Source organism: Tachyglossus aculeatus, chromosome 6 (genome assembly GCF_015852505.1).
Source record: "Tachyglossus aculeatus isolate mTacAcu1 chromosome 6, mTacAcu1.pri, whole genome shotgun sequence".
Lineage (NCBI taxonomy): Eukaryota > Metazoa > Chordata > Mammalia > Monotremata > Tachyglossidae > Tachyglossus > Tachyglossus aculeatus.
The window spans coordinates 43941487-43966940 of NC_052071.1; the positions used below are offsets into that span (position 1 = coordinate 43941487).

Sequence of the window (25454 nt, forward strand, 5' to 3'; positions counted from 1 at the left end):
AATGGGCTTACAGTACAGAAAGGGTGACAGACACGAATATTAATAAATTGTCCACATGTTTTGTTTTGTTGTCTGTCTCCCCCTTCTAGACTGTGAGCCCGTTGTTGGGTAGGGACCGTCTCTACATGTTGCCAACTTGTACTTCCCAAGCGCTTAGTACAGTGCTCTGCACACAGTAAGTGCTCAATAAATACGATTGAATGAATGAATGAATGTGAACACGAGTGCTGTGGGGCTGGGAGGGGGGAGGAAAAAAGAGAGCAAGTCAGGGCGACGCAGAAGGGAGTGGGAGAAGAGGAAAGGAGGGCTTAGTCAGGGAAAGCCTCTTGGACACCATAAGCTCATTGCAGGCAGGGAATGTGTCCGTTTGTTGTTACATCTTACTGTCCCAAGCCCATAGTACAGTGCTTTGAACACAGTAAGCATGCAATAAATACAGTTGAATGAATGAATGGATGAAAGAATGAAGGAGATGTGCCTTCAGTAAGGCTTTAAAGGGAGGGGAGAGTCATTGTCTGTCGGGTATGAGGAAGGAGGGCATTCCAGACCAGAGGCAGGATGTAGACGAGAGGTCGGCGGTGAGATAAATGAGATGGAGGTACAGCGAGAAGGTCGGAGGAGCAAAGTGTGCGGGCTGAGTTGTAGGGGTCATTTCTACCAGCTGTAATGCAGAGTGATCTCCCTAGTGCTTAGTACAGTACATAGCCCTCAGTAAATATGATGGATCGATCGATGGATTGGGCAGATGGAGGTGACAGGGGGCCACAAAAAGAAAAGCCAAGGGACCAACAAGGGCTTGAAAGGCCCAGCATGTACACTCTTTCACAAAGTCTGGTTTCGCAAATGTGCACATTTTGCTGAATTCGCTCAGCGTTTTACTAAAGTAACTGAATATCGAACGCCTGTGGGGCTAATAACAGCCACAAAGGGGCCGGAGAAATTAAGGATCAGAAAGGATAAGGGCCTGAAAATGGAGATAGGATTACAGAAGAATAGGAGGCAGGAGGCGTCTTTTCTCCTCCTTTTCTTCCTCCCCCTGATCCCCATCCCTCACTCCTCTTATTACCTTGACACAATAATTCTTCCCTGCCCGAGCTCGGGAGCAGAGACAGGAAGCATTCCATTCAAATTGAGGTCACCAGAACGACTTAGGTTCCACTTTCCTTAAGCGCTCCGTGGCCGTCCTTCCCCTTTCTACGCTTTTAGGAATCCCAGCCACAGGTAAAGGGCCTGGCGAATGGACACTGGGGCCCGCAGCTCAGCTGCTCATTTGATCTTCTCTTGCCCTAAGGAGATGTCTGCTGATTTAGTGGCCCTGGAGTAACTCCAGCTCCCTCTCGGATTGGCTGAGAGAACCTGTCATTGAAGCTGGCCGGGGTAGCGCCTACTGCAGGACAGGTAAGGCTTTCTCCTTGAACAGATCAGACTTCTTAAGGCTGCAGCGCACCTGGATTCCTAAGGATTAGCCATGGGACTTTAGCATGTTTGAATCTATTCCAGCTCCGTAAAGATTTTTTTTTTCCCCTCCCCGCCGTTTTTTCCCTTTCTCAGATTTGATTCAAGAGTCAGGAGCGGGGCAGCAGTAGGGGCGAGGTGGGGTGCGGGGGGGAAGAGAAGGTGGAAGGATGAGTAGCAATGGGCTCATTCTGAGCACACCGACTCCCGACGAAACCTCAGCAATTGTCCAGCTGAAACCAGTTGCTATGTCCGGGGAGACCGGGGAAGACACCTCCGTCTTCGAGGACATCAAACCGGCCATAAGGATCCTGGAAAATCCGCACGACCTGACCCAGGTAAGCGGGGGACCGGCGATTTCCCGACCCGGACGTGAACGCTTTTCAGAACCGTGTTTTCGGGGCGAAGGGTGGAGGGGACAGAACCGGCGAGGGGTGGATTTGTCTTTCCAGATCTTTCCATCCGATGCGTCCCTTCGAAACGTTCTTTAAGAGCATAAGTAAAACTGGAAAATATTTCTCAAAGTTTATCCACACGTTTGGCTACTTGTTTCTCTCTAAATAGCGGTGGAGAATGGATTTCAAAGGCGTTGGTGGGGACGAAAGAAGGAGAATTTTCTTGGAAGTCTTTGGAGAACTTATTTTGTTGTTAACTGTTCGTGGCATGATTGGAAGGTGCCACCGGGGTTCGAGAAAACTGTTTTCTCTGAACTGGCTTTCGGACAGGGAGTAGGGTGTGTACTTGCTGAGATGAAAAAAATGATTCTGGGAATTTGTGCTGGTGCAGGAGTCTCAGCGATCGAGTTGTACTAGTGGAGACAAGTATGGAATTCTCCTGAGTCGACTGGCCCCTCTTTAGGGGCTACAGCGGCACAGATGAAGAATAGGGAAGCCTGTGGGTGGGGGAGAGTTCAGGGGTACACTGATTCCAGGAGAAAGACGGCAATTTGCTGTTTAATTACAGTAGGAAGATGAGCGACTCGTTTTGGGAGAAGCCGACGGAGTCTTCTTTCTCTCTGCTTCCCCAGCCTTAAGCGTGATTCCTCCACTCAGAGAAGAGCTAGAAAGAAGAGGAAGAAGCTTTCTGTTGGGGGAGTTCAGTTTATCAGAGATCCTGGGAAAGTGAGACGAAGTGGGTGAGGGCCTGGAAGCAGGAAGGGGTACAGGGGGGAATGGTTCTTGAATGAAAAAAAAAATTCGTTGGGACCATTTGAGTCTGGTGCCCCGAGAAGGAACTTCCCCGTCCTCCCTGGAGTGACGTGCTAATGTTTAGGAGGCTGGATTTGGCGAGTGATTTCATAAATCGCCCTTAAGCAAGGTTACTCTTGAATTTTTTTCCCTCTTCATTTGGGTGGAATAGACAGGATGTGGAATGCGGGGAACTTGGCTCTCTCAATGAGTGAAGGCATCTCACAAAGAAGATAAAACTGGGGAGGAAGAACTTGGAAACAACCCCCTCCCCCCCCGGATCTGAAACATTACATTTCTCTGAGGAAAAAGTGGTCTCCATGCAGACAGAAGTCAGGTTTTGAGGGTGGCCCAGGTACTTTTTTTTTGAGTTGGGTCAGTTTGCTGGGAGATCAGGGTGGGGCCCTCTTCCCAAACGAACCTGTTGTACCCTGACCCATAAGCTTAGTGGTTTCATTCATTCATTCAATCATATTTATTGTGTGCTTACTTTGTGCAGAGCACTGTACTAAGTGCTTGGGAAGTACAGTTCAGCAACAGAGACAATTCCTGCCCACAATGGGTTCACAGTCTAGAAGTGGGGGAGACAGACAACAAAACAAGTTAACAGGCAACAGTGAAAATAGGGAACGCTTCACAAATTTGCGTGTCATTCATTCGTTCATTCAGTCGTATTTATTGAGCGCTTACTGTGTGCAGAGCACTATACTAAGCGCTTGGAAAGTACAATTCAGCAATAATGAGAGGCAATTCCTGTGCACACTGGCCAGGCTTACTGTCTAGAAGGGGGAGACAGACCTCAAAACAAGTAAACAGGCGTCAATCTAAATAAATAGAATTGTAGATATTTACACATCAAAACAAGTCATTCATTCAGTTGTATCTATTGAGTGCTTACTGTGTGTCATCCCCCCTACCCCGACCCCCCTCTGCCACCCTCGGAAAGTGGGGAGCTGAAGTTGGATCCCCTTAAACCAAAGCTGCAAATTGACTAATATTTAACATCATTCTCGAGTTTCGTTTTGCAGCTCCCGAAAGACCCCTAGGGATAGATGTATCGTCTGGGCCAAGTGGATGGAAGGCTAGCATGCATGGGAGGAGCAGGTGGGGTGTGATAGCAAAGCCCCCAAGACATTGATTTTGTGCAGGGAACATGTTTACCAACTCTGTTATGTTGTACTCTCCCAATCGCTTAATGCAGTGCTCTGCAGATAATAAGCGCTCAGTAAATAAGGTAGATTGATTGATTGTCGGGGCTAGAATTGGTGGTGAAGTTGGCCGTGAGCTTGGGGTGATCACGGGTGGGAAGGATCTCCCCAACAGGGAGGGTCGAGGAGGTCCTTAAAAGCCTCTAAATAATGTTTCCGTCTCCAGCCGAGGACAACTGTCCTCACCCCCTTCCCTGACCCACCATTCCTGCTTGGCTTGACTTTGCCCTTGACTCGTTCTGTGTAGGGACTTGTGACCATGGACGCTTTATTGGACATTTAGTGCGGTGCTTTTCATTCAGTTGCATTTATTGAGGGCTTACTGTGTGCCAAGCGCCATACTAAGTGCTTGGGAGAGTATGCTATAACGATAAGCGGACATTCGCTGCCCACAGTGGGCTTATAGTCTAGAAGGGGTGTCTGTTCTTTTTAGTGTCTCGAGCAGTGGAACAAATATGAGTTTCCTTCGAATCCGCTGTCCTGACTTCTTGCCCTCTCTACGCACTTTCCTTGAGGTGTCTCAGTGGGTGTGACAGCAAAATCTCCCTTTCAGTCTACTTCTGCTTCTCTTCCTGCTCATCTACCTTCCTCACTTTCTCTTTGGACCTCTCTAAGGGGGCAGCTCCATCCGAGTATCTCAGAGTAAGTAAGCTCTGGACAGTGTGAGGGAAGGTGGCAGCATGAACTTGTGGATAGAGCACGGGCTTGAGAGTCTGAAGGCCCTGAGTACTATGCCCGGCTCTGCCGCTTGTCTGCTGTGTGGCCTTGGGGAAGTCATTTCACTTCTCTGTGCCTGTGAGCCCTATGTGGGACAGGGATTGAGTCCAGCCTGATTAGTGCCTGTCTATCTCATAACGTAGAACAGTGCTGGGTAGGGACCGTCTCTATATGTTGCCAACTTGTACTTCCCAAGCGCTTAGTACAGTGTTCTGCACACAGTAAGTGCTCAATAAATATGATTGAATGAATGAATGAATACTACGTGCTTACCAGATACCATAAAAAAAAACAAACACTTAGCTAACCCAGTCTCTTGGCCTGTGGATCCACGATTCTCTTCTGGGTCACCGCCATTCCTCAGGGCAACTGGATAGCAAGGAAAAGTGAGAACAACATGAATTGTTGGAAAGGGCTTCCCACAGGGAAGGATGTTTTGTCAATCAGTGGTTAATTATTGAATGCGTACTGTGTGCAGGGCACTGTTCTAAGCTCGTGAGAGGGTAGAGTAGAACAGAGTTGGTAGACTCATTCCTTGCTCACAACGAGCTTACAGTCTAGAGGGCTGTCCTTAGCCAGATTCCCTGTCTTAGGCCTTTTTTCAGGTTTCCGGAGAGTGGGCTAGAGCCATGCCAGGGCAAAGAGAAGGGGAAAAAGGGATGGAGGGAAATCAGTGATGCCCAGAATCGCTTAGCAAAGTCTTTCTTTCGGGTGCAACTGCCAGCCCAGGTACTTATTTGTTCTGCCTCCGGTTTCTGGGAGGGTGAGAGAAGGGCTTCTCTCTCGCCTCCTAACCGATTGGCCGGCTCTGTTTTTTCAAAGAAACACAAGCGAGGTAATCAACTGTGTGTCGTCATAAGCCGGGCTCGGAGGACATTCCATCGTGCCCTGACTTCCCTTTTGCCTCTTGGACAGCGGTTATGACCCGTTTGGTGCTCATCTGGGCCCCGAGTCTGGCCAGCTGCTGGGGTCGGTTTGGATGTCATGGAAGAATGTTCCCTTGTCCTCACCTTCCAAGGAAACACCTCCATTAAACCAAAAAGGAGGGGCCGATGCAGACTGTGGATTGATTTGCATTAGTGCATTGAAGCAGCATGGTGTAGTGCAGAGCCCGGGCGTGAGAGTCAGAAGGTCATGGGTTCTAATTCCGACTCTGCCACTTGTCCGCTATGTGGCCTTGGGCAAGTCACTTCACTTCTCTGGGCCTCAGTTCCCTCATCTGTGTAAGACCGTGCGCTCCATGGAGGACACGGACTGTGTCCAACCTGATTTCCTTGTGTCTGCCCTTGTTTAGTACATAATAGTTGTGGCATTTGATAAGCACTTACTATGCACCAGAAACTGTACTAAGGTGTTTAAAAAAAAATAAAGCTTAGCCACTCTCTGAATTAGCTATTGGAGTATGGCAAGACTTCAAATACATTAAACTTTGGTGCAGATCCAAAGCCTGGCTCTTGGCCACACAAACCCATGGCATTCCTCTGCCAATTTTGCTCGTGTCCAAGCAAATTGGGTTGGACTCAGTCCCTGTCCCATGTGGGGCTCACAGTCTCAATCCCCATCTTACAGATGAGGGAACTGAGGCACAGAGAAGTAAAGTGATATGCCCAAGGTCACCCAGAAGACAAGTGGTGGGCCTGGGATTAAAGCCAATGACCTTCTGATTCCCAGGCCCATATCCACTATCATCATCATCATCAATCGTATTTATTGAGCACTTACTGTGTGCAGAGCACTGTACTAAGTGCTTGGGAAGTACAAGTTGGCAACATATAGAGACAGTCCCTACCCAACAGTGGGCTCACAGCCATGCTTCTTCTCTAAGTAAGCTTCTCATAGTAAGCACTTAGCAAATACCACCATTATTATTACTATTAGTGTGTCAGCAGGTGTTCCTGCCTCTTCCGGGATCATGTTCCCCCACAAAAATGTTTCCCTTGAGCAGTAAGGAAGCAGTGTGGCCTAGTGGAAAGAACTCGAGCCTGGGAGTCAGAGGACCTGCCTCCACCACTTACCTGCTGCGTGACCTTGGGCAAGTCACTTCACTTTTCCGTGCCTCAGTCCCCCTGTCTTCAAAATGGAGGTTCAATACCTGATCTTGCCAACTTGTACTTGTTGCCAACTTGTACTTCCCAAGCGCTTAGTACAGTGCTCTGCACACAGTATGCGCTCAATAAATACGATTGATTGATTGATTGATCTCCATCCTACTTCGACTGTAGGGGGACTTTTAGTCCCCCTAGGGGACTACTTAGACTGTAGGGGACAGAAGCAGCGTGGCTCAATGGAAAGAGCCCGGGCTTTGGAGTCAGAGGTCATGGGTTCAAATCCCGGCTCCGCCACTTGTCAGCTGGGTGACTTTGGGCAAGGCACCTAACGTCTGTGGGCCTCAGTTACCTCATCTGTAAAATGGGGATGAAGACTGTGAGCCCCCCGTGGGACAACCTGATCACTCTGTAACCTCCCCAGCGCTTAGAACAGTGCTTTGCACATAGTAAGCGCTTAATAAATGCCCTTATTATTATTATTATTATCTTGGAAGGGAATAGGGGAGAGGCTTAGAACTTTTTTATGGTATTTGTTAAGCGCTTACTATATACCAGGTACTTTACTAAACACTGGGGTAGATAGAAGCTAATTGGGTTGGACAGTCCCTGTCCAACATGGGACTCACAGTTTTCATCCCCATTTTACCGCTGAGGTAACTGAGACACGAGAAGTGAAGTGAGTTGCCCAAGGTCACTTACATCTGCCCAAACAGTACAGTTCTCGGCCCGTAGTAACAGCTTGACAAATACCACAGTTATTATTATTGTTAATAATAGCTCATGGGTACACCTCAGATACCACAGGAGTGGGAAAGAACCATTACTCAGGTTTATTGGACAAAGAAGGGTTTGGACATGGGGCAGAGGGCAGGGGGTTGGAAAGCAAGTGATACTTGGAGAGGAGGGAAGACTGAACGCCACTGAGGGCTGGAACATTTGAGGCCACTCCAGCAACGAGTCGCTTAGGCGGCGTCACTGTCACGGTTACCGAACCTGTCCAAGACGTCATCCGTCTTTATTAGAAATTGAGCTTTGCCGGACATCAGCCTGCATGGTCTGAGTCTGGGGACCCTGAGTTCAAATGCCCAGTCCTGAAGCCAAGTAATCTGTTCTTGATTTCCAGCATGTTAATCTCCTCTGCTTTGATTCTTTTTTTTTTCTTTAATGGTATTTGTCCTAAACTCTGGGGTAGATACAAGCTAATCAGGCTGGATACAATCCCTGTCCCACATGGGGCTCCAGTCTTAATCCCCATTTTACAGATGAGGTGATTGAGGCACAGAGAAGTGAAGTGATTTGCCCAAGGTCACACAGCAGACAAGTGGTAGAGCCAGGATTATAACCTCTGCTCTGCAAAGATGATGAGCCCATCGCAGGTGGGTGAGAATCCACAGGCGTTAAGCCACTGGATGATTATCTTTCAGGTTCCTCTAGGGTGGTTTCTCTTAAAACAAAATCCATTTAAAGCTTTAGATAGGATTTATTTGGAATAAGCAGCCCTTTAGATAAGGGCTGGAGATCCCATGTACATAGGCAGGTGCAATCTGAGCACACGAACCCTATACTGGTTTGCTTGACTGAATTTTCACCTTGTTCTCCCCTTCTTCTCTTGGCAGTTAAGGGCCTTGCAGGTCAAGGGTGACTCGAGAATTTCTTCGCAATGGAAATAACATTTGGTGTCTCTATTAGATCTGGCTTCTGAAGGATAAAAGGCGCTTTATGTGTTACGGTGTATTAAATCCTCATCTCTGCTACAATCTGGCAAGCTGGAATAGCTCTTTCCTACAGGTTTGGGAAATGCAGGACCAGAGACTCGGATGAGATTGAATTGCCAATCTGCACATATGGGTTTTGGGTGACCTCAGCTGGGAATTTTATGGATGGAATGAAAAACAAAGAAACCCAAAAGAGGAGAGATTTTCAGGGGCTGAATCTTATTTGCGGACATTATCATGGAAGGGAATAGGGGAGAGGCTTAGAACTTTTTTTATGGCATTTGTTAAGCGCTTACTATATGCCAGGTACTTTACTAAGCACTGGGGTAGGACACAGTCCCTGTCCAACATGGGGCTCACAGTCTTCATCCCCATTTTACCACTGAGGTAACTGAGACACGAGAAGCAAAGTGAGTTGCCCGAGGTCACACAGCAGAAAAGTGGCAAAGCTGGGATTAGAACCCAGTTCATCTAATTCCCAGGCCTGTGCTCTATCCACTAGGCCATGCTGCTTCTCTCTTCCTATCAATTCATCTTCTGTGCCCATCTGTGATCTGATCTCTCTGGATAGAGAGATATCAAATCTAGCCAAAGAATCTCTCCTCTTCTGGAGAGTGTGACATAATACAAAGAAAATATCGGAATATGTTTCCAATTCGTCACAGAAACCCTATTCTGTATCCAGTTCACCACGAAAGATGGTATCTCCAATCTCTACTGTCTCCCTTGGGAAAGCTTGTGGAGAAGGTAAGGTGGGAAGCAGTGTGGCTTAATGGAAAGAATATGATCCTTGGCATCAGAGGACCTGAGTTTTAATCCTGCTTCTTATCTACTGTGTGACCTTGGGAAAGTCATTTAACTTCTCTGTACCTCAGTTCCCTCACCTGCGAAATGGGAATTCAAAACCTGCTCTCCCTCCTACTTGGAGTATGAGCTCCGTGAAGGACCTGATGATCTTGGATCTGCCCCAGCGCTTAGTACAGTGCTTGGCCTCTACAAGTGCTTAAGAAATGCCACAGTTATTATTATTAGTAGTAACTTAAGGGGAATGACGTCCTTTTTGCACTGTCCTCGAGCTGTGTGGAAGGAGGCAGCAGCAGTAGCATATCTGGTCTGGTTGTATTTCCCCACCGCTCCCCAGTGATGTCACTAGAATGTTACCGATCCTCAGAAGTCTCTCCATCCTGAAAATTGTGCCCAGTGGCCTGGAATGTTGGGAATTTGCCCAGTCTCCTGAAGGAGGTAGTCCAACCCTGCGTGGAAGCCAGCAGGTCTGAACAGTCCTCTAGCACAAGAGTAGGCCTGCGTAGTTGTCAGCAGCCTCTTTTCTCTCCCCGTGTGACAGTATAACAACTGGTGGTCAACTCAGGGAACAGAATAAGACTGTGAGCCCCTTGTGGGACAACCTGATTACCTTGTATCTACCCCAGTGCTTAGAACAGTGCTTGGCACATAGTAAGTGCTTAACAAATACCATCATCATTATTATTATTATTAGGTAGCCGGGCCTCCTTTCAGAACAAAGCAGTAGACAAAAGCCCCTTGATTAGTTTGCTCTTTGATCTCAGACAGGCAAGTAGTTTTTTTTTCTCCCTTTTCCACTGTTGGTGGTTAAGAGATTGTAAAGATGGGGGAAGCGGCCCCTTGATTAGATAGCAGCCTCTGCTCCACAGGCTGGAGGTGATTGAATTCACCAGAAGGGTGTCTGTCAGGAAAGCCCCAGAAGCAAAGATCAGGGGATAATGGCTCTTTGGCGATGACCTCAGGTCTCTCCCATCACTTTGGAAGGGTTACACTTGGGGTTGCAGGAATGTCCAGCTGAAGGGTCAACTAGGCCCCGCTGGGTCCACTGGGTGGGGACGCCAGGTATTCATCGTGACCCTCACGAGAAGACCCACGCTCATGAGACGTCACGTGGGTTAACATTGGCCGAAATGAGCCACTCTGAAACTATGTCGCTCCATTTGCCATCCAAGCAGCGTTCTTCAGAGGAATGCTTGATCTGAAATCATAATGGCCACAGTAACAATAATTTAACCAGAATAATAGCAATGCTATGACTTGCTCTCTTTCAACATTCCCTTCCTTGGGCCTGATGTTACAGGTTGGCTTATGCCTATTAAAGACGCTAGGCCTGAGATCCCGCCCTCTGCCCCCTCTCTCTGCCTTTCCATTCTTCTCTAGCTCACCAACTTCTGTCACTCTCCTTGCCTTCAGAGCTCAACTGAAAACTCCTGGCTCCTGGAATTCATTAAGCACCTTTACGGCCCACTCTTCTTAGGCCCGTTTTCTTTTAGGCCGAGCCAAATTTCTCCTAGGGCCAGGGCACCCAGACATGTACTAATTTCAAAGATGGGTGTTAGGAGCTAACTCCAGTACAGGATCCTATTTGAGGCTCGTTAGCTATCAAGAGAAGCTTAGAGCCGCAGGGGGAATAAAGCCGTGATGTGACGGTAGCTTATGCTACGGTGCTTGGCACATAGTAAGCGCTTAACAAATACCACCATCATTTTTAGTATTAGAACCAAGCAATTTTGGTGTTCTCTGAGATGTCCTGAACCCTAGAGGGGTACAAGTGGTAGGTGGGTGTCTTCAGGGAAAGCCAAGGAGTTCTGTTGAGATTTATAATGATCGTGGTAATTTTTAAACCCTTACTAGGTGCCTAGCACTGGAATAGATACATTCCAGTCCAGGCAGTGCGACCTAGCAAATAGATCCTGGGCTTGGGAGTCAGAAGGACCTGGGTTCTAATTCTGGGTCTATCATCTGTCTGCTTTGTGACCTTGGGCACATTCCCTCAGTTCCCTCATCTGTGAAGTGGGGATTAAGACTGTGAGCCCTGCTGTGTGACCTTGGGCATATTCCTTCAGTTCCCTCATCTGTGAAATGGAGATTAAGACTGTGAGCCCCTTGTGGGACAGGAACTGTGTCCAACCCGATTAGCTTGGATCTACCCCAGGTCTAAGAACCGTGCCTGGCACAAAGTAAACGCTAAACAAATACCATTAAAAAAAAAAGGAAAAAGAATCAGATCAGACGTATGTCTGTCCCACATGGAACAGTCTAAAAGTGAAGGAGAGCAGGTATTTAATTCCCCTCTTTACATGTGAGGAAACTGAGACACAGAGATGTCAAGTGAGTTCCCCAAGGACACCCAGCAGGCAAGTGGTGGAGCTGGGATTAGAACCCGGTTCCTCTGATTCCCAGGCCTCTGCTCTTTCCACTAGCCCACTCTGTGGAAAGAGCACGGGATTGGGAGTCAGAGGTCGAGGGTTCTAATCCTGGCTCTGCCACTTGTCAGCTGTGTGACTTTGGGCAAGTCACTTGGCTTCTCTGTGCCCCAGTTACCTCATCTGTAAAATGGGGATTAATACTGCGAGCCCCACGTGGGACAACCTGATCACCTTGTATCTACCCTGGCGCTTAGAACGGTGCTCGGCACATAGTAAGCGCTTAACAAATGCCATCATTATTATCATTACTATTCCAATGGAGGCTCATTGTGCTTTGGAAATTTTCTTTTTGATCCTAAATCGTGTCCAGATAATTGAAGATGAGCCTCTGTTGGACAGTGAAACCGCTCTCCAGACAGCTCCCCTCCCTCCCCAAAGTCAACCACTCCCAATGGATTTGCCGTTTAATTGACCGATAGCATTTACTGGGCAACCACCGAATGCAGGAGGTTGAGAGACGAGAAGAGTAGACACCATCTCTGTCCTCAGAGAGCTTACAATCTGTCATCATCGTCATCATCAATCGTATTTATTGAGCGCTTACTATGTGCAGAGCACTGTACTAAGCGCTTGGGAAGTACAAATTGGCAACATATAGAGACAGTCCCTACCCAACAGTGGGCTCATAGTCTAAAAGGGGGAGACAGAGAACAAAACCAAACATACTAACAAAAAAAAAATAAATAGAAGAGATATGTACAAGTAAAATAAATAAATAAATCTAGCAGGGGAGACAGCCACAGATACAAATTACGGATAAGGAAGAAGAAGAAAAAGGGGATGTAGACTGGAGTGAGTGCGATATGTTACAATGGACCCAAGCGCACCTTTTCCCATTAACCTCAATGACTCCACCTCCGTGTTTGGCGACTCAGTTTCCCCTCTTTTCAGAAGAGGGCTGATTCGAGGAGCGCGTTCGGACCCTGGGGCCACGCGGTTCAGTGTGTGAAAACCCCTTGGGATGCGGGGCCTAGTTTGGAGTCAGGGCAGCACCGGGAGCCGGTCCGCGTGGATCTCGGAGGTGATGGCTCACGCGGTCGCGAGGATGCCAGGGCCCGGCCTGGAAGCAGTGAGAGAGTTAATATTTTGAGGCTCCCAGTGGTAAAGAGTTTAGCAAACCAGTTAGCTGGCTCTAATCTACAGTTTCAAGGATTATGGGAGCCATAAACTGGAGTCAATGGTTTACCTGGGTGGCAATGTATGGATTTAAATTGGAACCGGGCAGAGCGGTTAGTCAGAGAAGCAGGCCTGGCCTGGCCTGGCCACTTAACTCCTTCCCTGCTGGGGTGGCACACCTGAATTGCGAGCAATCCCTCCTCTCCTCTGACATTATTTCCACCCGGGGAACGTGGGCTCGGCCTCTCGGGCGCCCAAGAGAGGGAAACCCCCCCGCATCCCCGGTGAACATCCTGAGATTCATTCATTCATTCATTCAATCGTATTTATTGAGCGCTTGCTGCGTGCAGAGCACCGTACTAAGCGCGTGGGAATCAATCAATCAATCAATCGTATTTATCGAGCGCTCACTGTGTGCAGAGTACTGTACTAAGCGCTTGGGAAGTCCAAGTTGGCAACATATAGAGACAGTCCCTACCCAACAGTGGGCTCACAGTCTAAAAGGGGGAGACAGAGAACAAAGCCAAACATACTTACGAGTTGGGCACGTAGAGAGACGGTCCCTACACAACAGTGGGCTCACGGTCTAGAAGGGGGAGACAAAGAACAAAACAAAACATCTTAACGAAATAAAATAAATAGAATAAATATGCACAAATAAAATAAATAAATAAATAGAGATGCAGGTAGGGAGCCAGTGGGTAGACGGGAAGCTCCTTGTGGACAGGGAATGCATCCCTTTATCGTTGTACTGTACTTTCCCAAATGCTTAATACAGTGCAGTGCACACAGTAAGTGCTCAACAGCTATGATTGAATGAATGAATGATTGTCTGTTTATTGTTGCATTGTACTTTCCCAAGTGCTTAGTACAGTTCTCTGCACACAGTAAGCGCTCAATAAATACGATTGAATGAACAAATGTTTGTTTATTGTTGTATCGTACTTTCCCAAGCGCTTAGTACAGTGCTCTGCACACAGTAAGCACTCAATAAATACGATAGAATGAATGAATGTCTGTTTATTGTTGCATCATACTTTCCCAAGTGCTTACTACAGTGCTCTGCACACAGTAAGCGCTCAATAAATACGATAGAATGAATGAATGAATGTCTGTTTATTGTTGCATCGTACTTTCCCAAGTGCTTAGTTACAGTGCTGTGCACACAGTAAGTGCTCAATAAATACGATTGAACGAAGGAATGAGTGTCTGCTTATTGTTGTATCATACTTTCCCAAGTGCTTAGTTACAGTGCTCTGCACACAGTAAGTGCTCAATAAATATGATTGAATGAATGAATGTCTGTTTATTGTTATATCATACTTTCCCAAGCACTTTGTACAGTGCTCTGCACACAGTAAATGCTCAGTAAATTCGATTGAATGAACAAACGCCTGCTTATTGTTTTTTCGTACTTTCCCAAGCGCTTAGTACAGTGCTCTGCACACAGTAAGCGCTCAATAAATATGATTGATTGAATGAATGAGTGAATGAATAAATTCGACTGAATGAATAAATGTTTGCTTATTGTTGTATCGTACTTACCCAAGTGCTAAGTACAGTGCTCTGCACACAGTAAGTGCTCAATAAATACGATTGAATGAATGAATGAATGTCTTTATTGTTGCATCGTACTTTCCCAAGTGCTTAGTACAGTGCTCTGCACACAGTAAGTGCTCAATAAATATGATTGAGTGAACAAATTTCTGCTTATTGTTGTTTCGTATTTTCCCAGGTGCTTAGTACAGTGCTGTGCACACAGTAAGCACTCAGTAAATATGATTGATTGAATGAATGAATGAATAAATTTGATTGAATGAATATATGTCTGCTTATTGTTGTATCGTACTTTCCCAAGTGCTTAGTACAGGGCTGTGCACACAGTAAGTGCTCAATAAATACGATTGAATGAATGAATGAATGTCTGTTTATTGTTGCATCGTACTTTCCCAAGCACGATGCAACACACAGTAAGCGCTCAATAAATACGATTGAGTTGAACGAATGAACTCAAAGCCCAACAGGGCGGTGTGAGAGGCCCAAGGCCCAATCACCGAAAGCCTGGCGCCGTCTTCGATTCCACTGGGAGAAGATTCCGTCTGGACCCAAGTCCTCCACTTTCTTCTTCCCGTCTCCTCCCTCACCTCCAGCCTCCGAACAGTAAAGTCAGAGATTGCAAAATGTGGGACAGAATTGTACCAAGTTGGCGGGGAGGGATTCAAGGAAGTGATTCCGGGGATGGGGGGCGTAAAGGAGGCTTCAGACTCGGCCACAACTCCGCGGGAAGTCGATTTTCCTAGAACTCCGGGTCAGGACTGATCTCGGAATCGCCCAGAGGAAAGGCTTCTCCGGTTCGAAGTCTGTGGCCCACATTTGTTCAAGAGGATTTAGTGGATCCCTTTAAACAACCTGCTTAGACTATGAATCAGCCTTGCAAATAAGGACCCACGTATTACCAGCCCAACCGTCCTCTCCTCACTTTCTGCTGTTGCCAACTTGTACTTCCCAAGCGCTTAGTACAGTGCTCTGCACACAGTAAGCGCTCAATAAATACGATTGATTGATTGATTGATTGCTGTCTCATTGCCTTTCGCAAGGTAGCCGGGTAGAAAAAAGATAAAATCCACATATTTACTCCCTGCCTAGCGGAAATGGTAACTTGGGCCTGCAATTTGCAGTGGGAAAAATCCAGGAAACACATTTGCTGATTCTCCAGCAATTCTGGCCTGAAATCATTCATTCAATCATATTCGTTGAGCGCTTACTGTGTGCAGGGCACTGTACTAAGCGCTTGGGAAGTACAAGTTGGCAACATATAGAGACGGTTCCTACCCAACGACGGGCTCACAGTCTAGAAGGGGGAGACAGACAACAAAACAAAACATGGGGACAGGTGTCAAGTCATCACAATAAATAGAAATAAAGCTAGATGCACATCATTAACAAAATAAATAGAATAGTAAATATGTACAAGTAAAATAAATAGAGTAATAAATCTGTACAAACATATATACAGGTGCTGTGGGGAGGGGAAAGAGGTAGGGCCCAGGGGGATGGGGAGGAGGAGCGGAAAAAGGGGGCTCAGACTCAAATAGCAAATAGCATCATCACTTAGTGGTCCCTTTTTTTTACTGTGAATTTGAATGGCAGCAAGAGGGAGGCCAGTTCTTTCCCACTGCTTTTTTATTTCTATTTATTTTTTACAGTACTTGTTAAGCGCTTACTATGTGCCAGACACTGTACTAAGTGGTGGTGTAAATGCAAGCTAACCACTTTGGACACAATTCATGTTCACAGCATTAATCCCCACTTTACAGAGGAGGTAACTGAGGTGCAGAGAAGTGAAGTCACTTGCCCAAGGTCACAGGATAGACAAATGCCCGTTGTTGGGTAGGGACCGTCTCTATATGTTGCCAGCTGATACTTCCCAGGTGCTTAGTACAGTGCCCTGCATATAGTAAGCGCCCAATAAATGCGATTGAATGAATGAACTCACGGAGAGGGATTCGAACCTGAGCCCTGTGCTCTATCCACTAGTCCACGCTGCTTCCTTTATTGCTCACCATCTGCTAGCTGACCAGGAACGGGGTTCTTCAATCAATCAATCAATCGTATTTATTGAGCACTTACTGTGTGCAGAGCACTGTACTAAGCGCTTGGGAAGTACAAGTTGGCAACATATAGAGACGGTCCCTACCCAACAGTGGGCTCACAGTTCTTGGAAGGGAGGATTGGGGTGAGTGGGTAGGATCATCTAATGTGACAGGAGCTGGGAAAGGGATATTTTGATGGCTTCCCAAGTGGCTTTCCGGCTCATCCTAATCTCTGTTGGATGGCCCAGCTTCCAGGACCGTGACGACTGTTATTTGGAAGCTGAATGGATGATGAAATTAATTAATTATGGATCTTGTTAAGTGCTTACTATGATGATGATGATGGTATTTGTTAAGCGCTTACAGTGCCAAGCACTGTTCTAAGCGCTGGGGAAGATACAAGGTAATTAGGTTGTCCCCCGTGGGGCTCACAGTCTTCATCCCCATTTTCCAGATGAGGTAACTGAGGCTCAGAGAATAATAATAATGGTGGCATTTTTAAGCACTTACTATATGCAAAGCACTGTTCTAAGCGCCGGGGAGGTTACAAGGTGATCAGGCTGTCCCACGGGGGGCTCACAGTCTTAATCCCCATTTTACAGATGAGGCAACTGAGGCCCAGAGAAGTGAAGTGACTCGCCCAAAGTCACCCAGCCGACAATTGGCGGAGCCAGGATTTGAACCCATGATCTCTGACTCCAGAGCCCGGGCTCTTTCCACTGAGCCACGCTGCTTCTCTGTGCCAAGGGCTGTTCTAACCGCTGGGATAGATACACGTTTAATCAGGTTGGGCCCAGCCCCTGTCCCACATGGAGCTCACAGTCTCAATCCCCATTTTTCAGATGAGGTAATTGAGGCCCAGAGAAGTGAAGTGACTTGCCCAAGGTCACACAGCAGGCAAGCGGCAGAGTCGGGATTAGAACCCGTGACCTTCTGATTGCCGGGCCCGTGCTCCGTCCACTCTGGGGTAGCGGAGGCTTTCTGCAGGGTGCTTCCTGCACGGTGGGGATGGGTCTTGGCCAGGAAAGTTAGTTTCGCAAATAATCTTGGAGCCAATCGCGCTTGTCTGCGGCTCTTGGGGCAAACGCCACATTATGAAAAATGAGACTGCGGACAATGCGCTGTCTGTATGCACTGGAGATTTGCATTGATCAGTGACTGATTTATTTGTGTGTCAATGCTGTGTCATCGGACAGGGTGCTTGTCGGGGAAGCGAGCATAAATCTGATTAAGGTCATTTTTTCAACGGTGAGACAACACTCGTCACTTTCCTGGGCAAATCCACCGTGTCCCTAAACCGTGGTTTGGGAATGCTGCAGTCTCCAACTGGGCATCAAGCTTCGTCGACCAAATTGCCCCATTTAGGAAGGAGACACCCTTCTCTGAGGTGCTTTTACCTCTCCTCACCGTACCTCGCTCTCGCCTGTCCCGCCATCGACCCCCGGCCCACGTCATCCCCCGGGCCTGGAATGGCCTCCCTCTGCCCATCCGCCAAGCTAGCTCTCTTCCTCCCTTCAAGGCCCTGCTGAGAGTTCACCTCCTCCAGGAGGCCTTCCCAGACTGAGCCCCTTCCTTCCTCTCCCCCTCGTCCCTCTCTCCATCCCCCCCATTTTACCTCCTTCCCTTCCCCACAGCACCTGTATATATGTATATATGTTTGTACATATTTATTACTCTATTTATTTTACTTGTACATATCTATTCTATTTATTTTATTTTGTTAGTATGTTTGGTTTGTTCTCTGTCTCCCCCTTTTAGACTGTGAGCCCACTGTTGGGTAGGGACTGTCTCTATATGTTGCCAATTTGTACTTCCCAAGTGCTTAGTACAGTGCTCTGCACATAGTAAGCGCTCAATAAATACGATTGATGATGATGATGATGATGATGAAATACCAATTAGTCCCTTTTCTTCCGGCTGCCGGTTCTCTCAGCTCAGCGGGGCAAAGTCGGTTTCTCCGTCACTTTCCTCGCCCTGTTGCCCAGATTACCCTTTCAGTTGTGGAGTTGATGATGATGATGGTATTTGTTAGGCGCTTACTATGTGCAAAACACTGTTTTAAGCACTGGGGGGGGGGGGGGATACAAGGTGATCAAGGTGTCCCACATGGGGCTCACAGTCTTCATCCCCATTTTACAGATAGGGGAACTGAGGCGCTGAGAATTTACGTGACTTGCCCAAGGTCACACAGCAGACATGTGGCGGAGTCGGGATTCGAACCCATGACCTCTGACTCCAAAGCCCGTGCTCTTGTCACTGAGCCACGCTGCTTCTCAGTTAGGAAGTAACTCATCAAGGGCAAGGCACGTGACTGCTAATTGTGTTGTGATGGACTCTCCCAAGTGCTCAGTAGAGTGCTCTACGCATAGTAAGCATCATACACTCAGTATATACAACGGCTGGATTCATGGAGATTGGCAAGCACCGTCCTGGATCTGCAGACCAGGCACTTTTCATTTATTCAATCATATTTATTGAGTGCCTACTGTGTGCAGAGTGCTGTACTAAGCGCCCTGGAGAGTACAGAATAACAATAGACGCGTTCCCTGTTTTTGTGTTTATTCATTGTCGCATTTATTAAGCGCTTAATTTGCGCAGAGCACTGTACTAAGCGCCTGGGAGAGTACAAAATAACAATAGACGCATTCCCTGTTTTCATGTTTATTCATTCAGTCGCATTAATTAAGCGCTTAATTTGCGCAGAGCACTGTACTAAGTGCCTGGGAGAGTACAAAATAACAATAGATGCATTCCCTGTTTTCACGTTTATTCATTCAGTTGCATTTATTAAGCGCTTAATTTGTGCAGAGCACTGTACTAAGCGCCTGGGAGAGTACAAAATAACAATAGACGCATTCCCTGTTTTCACGTTTATTCATTCAGTCGCATTTATTAAGCGCTTAATTTGCGCAGAGCACTGTACTAAGCGCCTGGGAGAGTACAAAATAACAATAGACGCGTTCCCTGTTTTCATGTTTATTCATTCAGTCGCATTTATTAAGCGCTTAATTTGCGCAGAGCACTGTACTAAGCACAATACAACAGTAGAGAAGCAGCGTTGCTCAGTGGAAAGAACTGGGCTTGGGAGTCAGAGGTCATGGTTTCTAATCCCAGCTCCGCCACTTGTCAGCTGTGTGACTCTGGGCAAGTCACTTCACTTCTCTGGGCCTCAGTTCCCTCATCTGTAAAATGGGGACTAAGCCTGTGAGCCCCCCGTGGGACAACCTGATCTCCTTGTACCCCCCAGCGCTTAGAACAGCGCTTGGCACCTAGTAAGCGCTTAACAAATACTAACGTTATTGACAGTAGAGTGAGGATCCCTGCCCACAGTGAGCTCAGATGTCTTTCACTGCTTCTGCTGGAATAACTTCTGGTTTCCTAGAAATGGAACAAAAGCCGATGAAGAAGGAGAAAGGAATTCTGCCAAAGCAAATGGAGAAGGGGTTTGGTTTGCTTCAGTCGGGCTGGCAAACCGGTTTCGTCTTTGTTCTAGAATGAAACCCTTCTAGAACCCTCTGTGCTACTAAAGGGAACAGGTTTTGGAGCCTTTTCTCCGAGCACCGCATGAATAAAACCCTTTTTTGGCTCCCTGCACGGACCCCAGGAAAACATTCCCAATCCGGCCTGCTTTCTGGGTGCCCCTCCGCTCTTCCACCGCTAATCTCCTCACTGTACCTCGTTCTCGCCTGTCCCGCCATCGACCCCCGGCCCACGTCATCCCCCAGGCCTGGAATGCCCCCAGTCCCTCTGCCCCTCCGCCAAGCTAGCTCTCTTCCTCCCTTCAAGGCCCTGCTGAGAGCTCACCTCCTCCAGGAGGCCTTCCCAGACTGAGCCCCTTCCTTCCTCTCCCCCTCGTCCCCCTCTCCATCCCCCCATCTTACCTTCTTCCCTTCCCCACAGCACCTGTATATATGTATATATGGTTGTACATATTTATTACTCTATTTATTTATTTATTTATTTATTTTACTTGTACATTTCTATCCTATTTATTTTATTTTGTTGGTATGTTTGGTTCTGTTCTCTGTCTCCCCCTTTTAGACTGTGAGCCCACTGTTGGGTAGGGACTGTCTCTATGTGTTGCCAATTTGTACTTCCCAAGCGCTTAGTACAGTACTCTGCACATAGTAAGCGCTCAATAAATACGATTGATTGATTGCCCCGCAGAAGTAAGGGAAGCAGCTGGGAAGCAGCGTGGCTCCGTGGAAAGAGCCCGGGCTTTGGAGTCAGAGGTCGTGGTTTCAAATCCCGGCTCTGCCACTTGTCAGCTGGGTGACTTTGGGCAAGTCACTTCACTTCTCTGGGCCTCAGTTCCCTCATCTGGATAATGGGGATGAAGACTGTGAGCCCCACGTGGGGCAACCTGATCACCTTGTGTCTACCCCAGCGCTTAGAACAGTGCTTGGCACATCGTAAGCGCTTAACAAATGCCAACATTATTATTATTATAATTCTGTGGCAGAGGGCGGGGTGTGTTAACCATTGTGAGAGGAGAGGGAAGGGGAGGAGCCGTGAAATGAGGGCCAATCAATGGTATTTATTGATCGCCTACTGTGTGCAGAGCACTGTACCGATCACTCGAGAGTGTTCAATGCAACAGAGTTATTTAATAATAATAATAATAATGATGATGGCATTTGTTAAGTGCTTATTATGTGCAAAGCACTGTTCTAAGCGCTGGGGGGGTGGAGGGGAATACAACATGATCAGGTTGTCCCACGTGGGGCTCCCAGTCCTCATCCCCATTTTACAGGTGAGGGAACCGAGGCTCAGAGAAGTGAAGTGAGTTGCCCAAGGTCACACAGCAGACACGTGGCGGAGCCGGGATTCGAACCCATGGCCTCTGACTCCAAAGCCCGGGCTCCTTCCACTGAGCCGCGTTCCCTGCCCACGAGGAGCTTCTAGTCTAGAGGGTCCCCTGTGATTTCACGCTCGCTTTTCCCTCCGTATACCTCAGTACCCTTCGTATCTTGGTTCCTTAGAAGCAGGCCTAATGGTAGGCGAGATGTGATTAGACTGTGAGCCCACTGTTGGGTAGGGACCGTCTCTATATGTTGCCAACTTGGACTTCCCAAGCGCTTAGTACAGTGCTCTGCACACAGTAAGCGCTCAATAAATACGATTGATTGATTGATTACTTAGATTGGAAGCCCCAGGTGGGACAGGAATTGTGCCCGAGTGGATTAACTTGTATCTAGCCCAGCGCTTAGTAATAATAAGAGAAGCAGGGTGGTTCAGTGGAAAGATCACGGGATTGGGAGTCGGAGGTCATGGGTTCTAATCCCGTCTCTGCTGAGCCCACTGTTGGGGAGGGACTGTCTCTATATGTTGCCAACTTGTACTTCCCAAGCGCTTAGTACAGTGTTCTGCACACAGTAAGTGCTCAATAAATACGATTGATTGATTGATTGATTTGTCAGCTGTGTGACTTTGGGCAAGTCCCCCCTCTAGACTGTGAGCCCGCTGTTGGGTAGGGACCGTCTCTATATGTTGCCAACTTGTACTTCCCAAGCGCTTAGTACAGTGCTCTGCACACAGTAAGCGCTCAATAAATACGATTGAATGAATGAATGAACGAATGAACTTAACTCACCTGTGCCTCAGTTCCCTCATCTGTAAAATGGGGATTAAGACGGTGAGCCCCACGAGGGACAACCTGATTACCTTGTATCACCCCAGCGCTTAGAGCAGTGCTTGGCACATAGTAAGTGCTTAACAAATACCATCATTATAATAATAACAATCATGGTGGTATTAGAAGCAGCGTGGCTCAGTGGAAAGAGCACGGGCTTGGGAGTCAGAGGTCATGGGTTCTAATCCCATCTCTGCCATTTGTCAGCTGTGTGACTTTGGGCAAGTCACTTAACTTACCTGTGTTCCCTCATCTGTAAAATGGGGATTAAGCCTGTGAGCCCCATGTGGGACAACCTGATTACCTTGTATCCCCCCAGTGCTTAGAACAGTGCTTGGCACATAGTAAGTGCTTAACAAATACCATCATTATAATCATAACAATCGTGGTGGTATTTGTTAAGCATTTAGTGGATGTCAAGCACTGGAGTAGATACAAGATAATCAGGCTGTACACAGTCCCTATCCCACATGGGGCTCATAAGTTAAGTCAAAGGGAAAGCAGGTATTGAATTCTCATTTTACAGATGAGGAAACTGAGCCCCAGAGAAATGAAGTGACTAACCCAAGGTCACACAGCAAGAAAGCGTTTTTAAAAATTTTTTTTGGGGGGTATTTGTTAAGCGCTTACCATTTTCCAGGCACTGTTCTAAGCACTGGGGTGGATACAAGCAAGTTGGGTTGAACACGATCCCTGTCCAACATGGGGCTCACAATCTTAATCCCCATTTTACAGATGGGACAACTGAGACCCAAGGTCACCCAGCTGACAAGTGGCAGAACTGGGATTAGAACCCAGATCCTCCTGACCCAGGCCCATGCTCTATCTACTAGGCCAAGCTCCTTTCCAGTTTTTGGCACTTAGTAAATGCTTAACAGATGCAACTCTAATATAATAATGATGATGATGATTATTCTCCATCCTATTGAACTACATGGATCTCAGCAGCAGTCCTCCCCAGACTTTCTTTTTTCTTTTAAATGGCATTTATTAAGCGCTTACTATGTGCAAAGCATTGTTCTAAGTTACAAGGTGATCAGGTTGTCCCATGTGGGGCTCACAGTCTTAATCCCCATTTTACAGATGAGGTAACTGAGGCACAGAGAAGTGATGTGACTTGCCCAAAGTCACACAGCTGACAATTGGCGGAGCTGGGATTCGAACCCATGACCTCTGACCCCAAAGCCCGGGCTCTTTCCACTGAGCCACGCTGCTTCTCTTCATGGTGTGACGACATCCTGGGGTTCAAAGGAGGAATGTGATTTGTTAAAGCCTCCGCGGGTGATATCTGGGCTCTTCCAGGGTCTCCCTCTGCCTTTAATGACCCTAAATTTCCTAAGGAGGGGCTCTCTAGAGTGTTTGGCTACGTAACAGTAGGATAAGTAGGATAAGTAGGATCATGATCCCTAGGAATCAAGGAAGAGGAAAAGAAACAGGAAGAGGTGTACCTTTTGTCCATAAAAAAGGTTCATTAATTCAGTCGTATTTATTGAGCGCTTACTGTGTGCAGAGCACTGGACTAAGTGCTTGCACTGTACTAAGCCCTTAAGGTTGTGAAGCAATGGAATGGGTTCTTGAGAGACAACGTGGAGTCGCTTTCCCTGGCGTTCCAGAAGGTTTTGCTGACGATTCATTCATTCATTCAGTCGTATTTATTGAGCGCTTACTGTGTGCAGAGCACTGTACTAAGCGCTTGGAAAGTACAGTTTGGCAACAGACACATTCATTCATTCAATCGTATTTATCAAGCGCTTACTGTGTGCAGAGCACTGTACTAAGTGCTTGGAAAGTACAATTTGGCAACAGATAGACACATTCATTCACTCATTCAATCGTATTTATCGAGCGCTTACTGTGTGCAGAGCACTGTACTAAGCGCTTGGAAAGTACAATTTGGCAACAGATAGACACATTCATTCATTCATTCATTCAATCGTATTTATCGAGCGCTTACTGTGTACAGAGCACTGTACTAAGTGTTTGGAAAGTACAATTTGGCAACAGATAGACACATTCATTCGTTCAATCGTATTTATCGAACGCTGTGTACAGAGCACTGTACTAAGCGCTTGGAAAGTACAATTTGGCAACAGATAGACACGTTCATTCATTCAATCGTATTTATCGAGTGCTTACTGTGTGCAGAGCACTGTACTAAGCGCTTGGAAAGTACAATTTGGCCACAGATAGACACGTTCATTCATTCAATCGTATTTATCAAGCGCTGTGTGCAGAGCACTGTACTAAGCGCTTGGAGAGTACAATTTGGCAACAGATAGACACGCTCATTCATTCAATCATATTTATCGAGCGCTTACTGTGTGCAGAGCACTGTACTAAGTGCTTGGAAAGTACAATTTGGCAACAGATAGACACATTCATTCATTCAATCGTATTTATCTAGCGCTGTGTGCAGAGCACTGTACCAAGCGCTTGGAAAGTACAATTTGGCAACAGATGGTAACATTCATTCATTCAATCAATCGTATTGATCGAGTGCTTACTGTGTGCAGAGCACTGTACTAAGCGCTTGGAAAGTACAATTTGGCCACAGATAGACACGTTCATTCATTCATTCATTCAATCGTATTTATCGAGCACTTACTGTGTGCAGAGCACTGTACTAAGCGCTCAGAAAGTACAATTCGGCAACAGATAAGACACAATCCCTACCCAACAACAGGTATGTGATCGAGACGAGTGAGGGGAAGTGTCAGGGGGATGGGGCTCTGAGTCAGGGCAGACGGGATGGGGTCTCTTCCCGCCATTGGAAGCCCCCTGGGCCCTCTGACTCACGGAAATATTTCAGTGCACGGCAGCAAACGCAGAGAGTTCTCCCTCAGACCCCACCTCAATGCTGCTCAAATCCAACTGATAATTATCTCCTTCAAAGCCTTATTGAAGACACCTCTCCTCCCAGAGGGCTTCCCACACCAAACCCTCGCCTTCCTCTTCTCCCACTCCCTTTTGCGTCACCCTGACTTGCGTCCTTTTTCTTCCCCCTTCCCGATCCCACAGCGCTTATGTCCATATCTGCAATTTATTTATTTCTATTGATGTCTGTCTCCCCCTATTCTAGACCATGAGCTCGACGGAGGCAGGGAATGTGTCTGTTTATTGTTGTACTCTCCCAAGAGCTTAGTACAGGGCTCTGCACACAGTAAGCGCTCAATAAATATGACTGAATAAAGGATAAATAGCTGAATAAAGTGTTGGCCTTCAACACTACCATATCATCATCATCATCAATCGTATTTATTGAGCACTTACTGTGTGCAGAGCACTGTACTAAGCACTTGGGAAGTACAAGTTGGTAACATATAGAGACAGTCCCTACCCAGCAGTGGGCTCACAGTCTAAAAGGGGGAGACAGAGAACAAAACCAAACATACTAACAAAATAAAATAAATGGAATAGATATTTAATCAATAGAATAGATATGTAGGGACCATATGAGGGAGTCTCTTGGAGAAAATGATGGATGGGCCCGAGTCCTGCCAGTTCCAGTGTTTTGTGAGGCGTGCGTAGAGGCTAAGGTATTTAGAAATTG

The 25454-nt window shown here is 47.0% G+C and overlaps 1 protein-coding gene across 1 annotated transcript in view; it reads left to right on the forward strand.

Moving 5' to 3' along the window:
* The first annotated feature begins 1625 nt into the window (after window positions 1-1625).
* Window positions 1626-25454, forward strand: part of LOC119930099 (Krueppel-like factor 5) — an 84714-nt gene continuing 60885 nt past the window's right edge. The window contains exon 1 of the mRNA XM_038748562.1: window positions 1626-1793. Within this exon, the coding sequence (XP_038604490.1) occupies window positions 1626-1793 (168 nt within the window). The remainder of the gene's footprint in view (window positions 1794-25454) is intronic.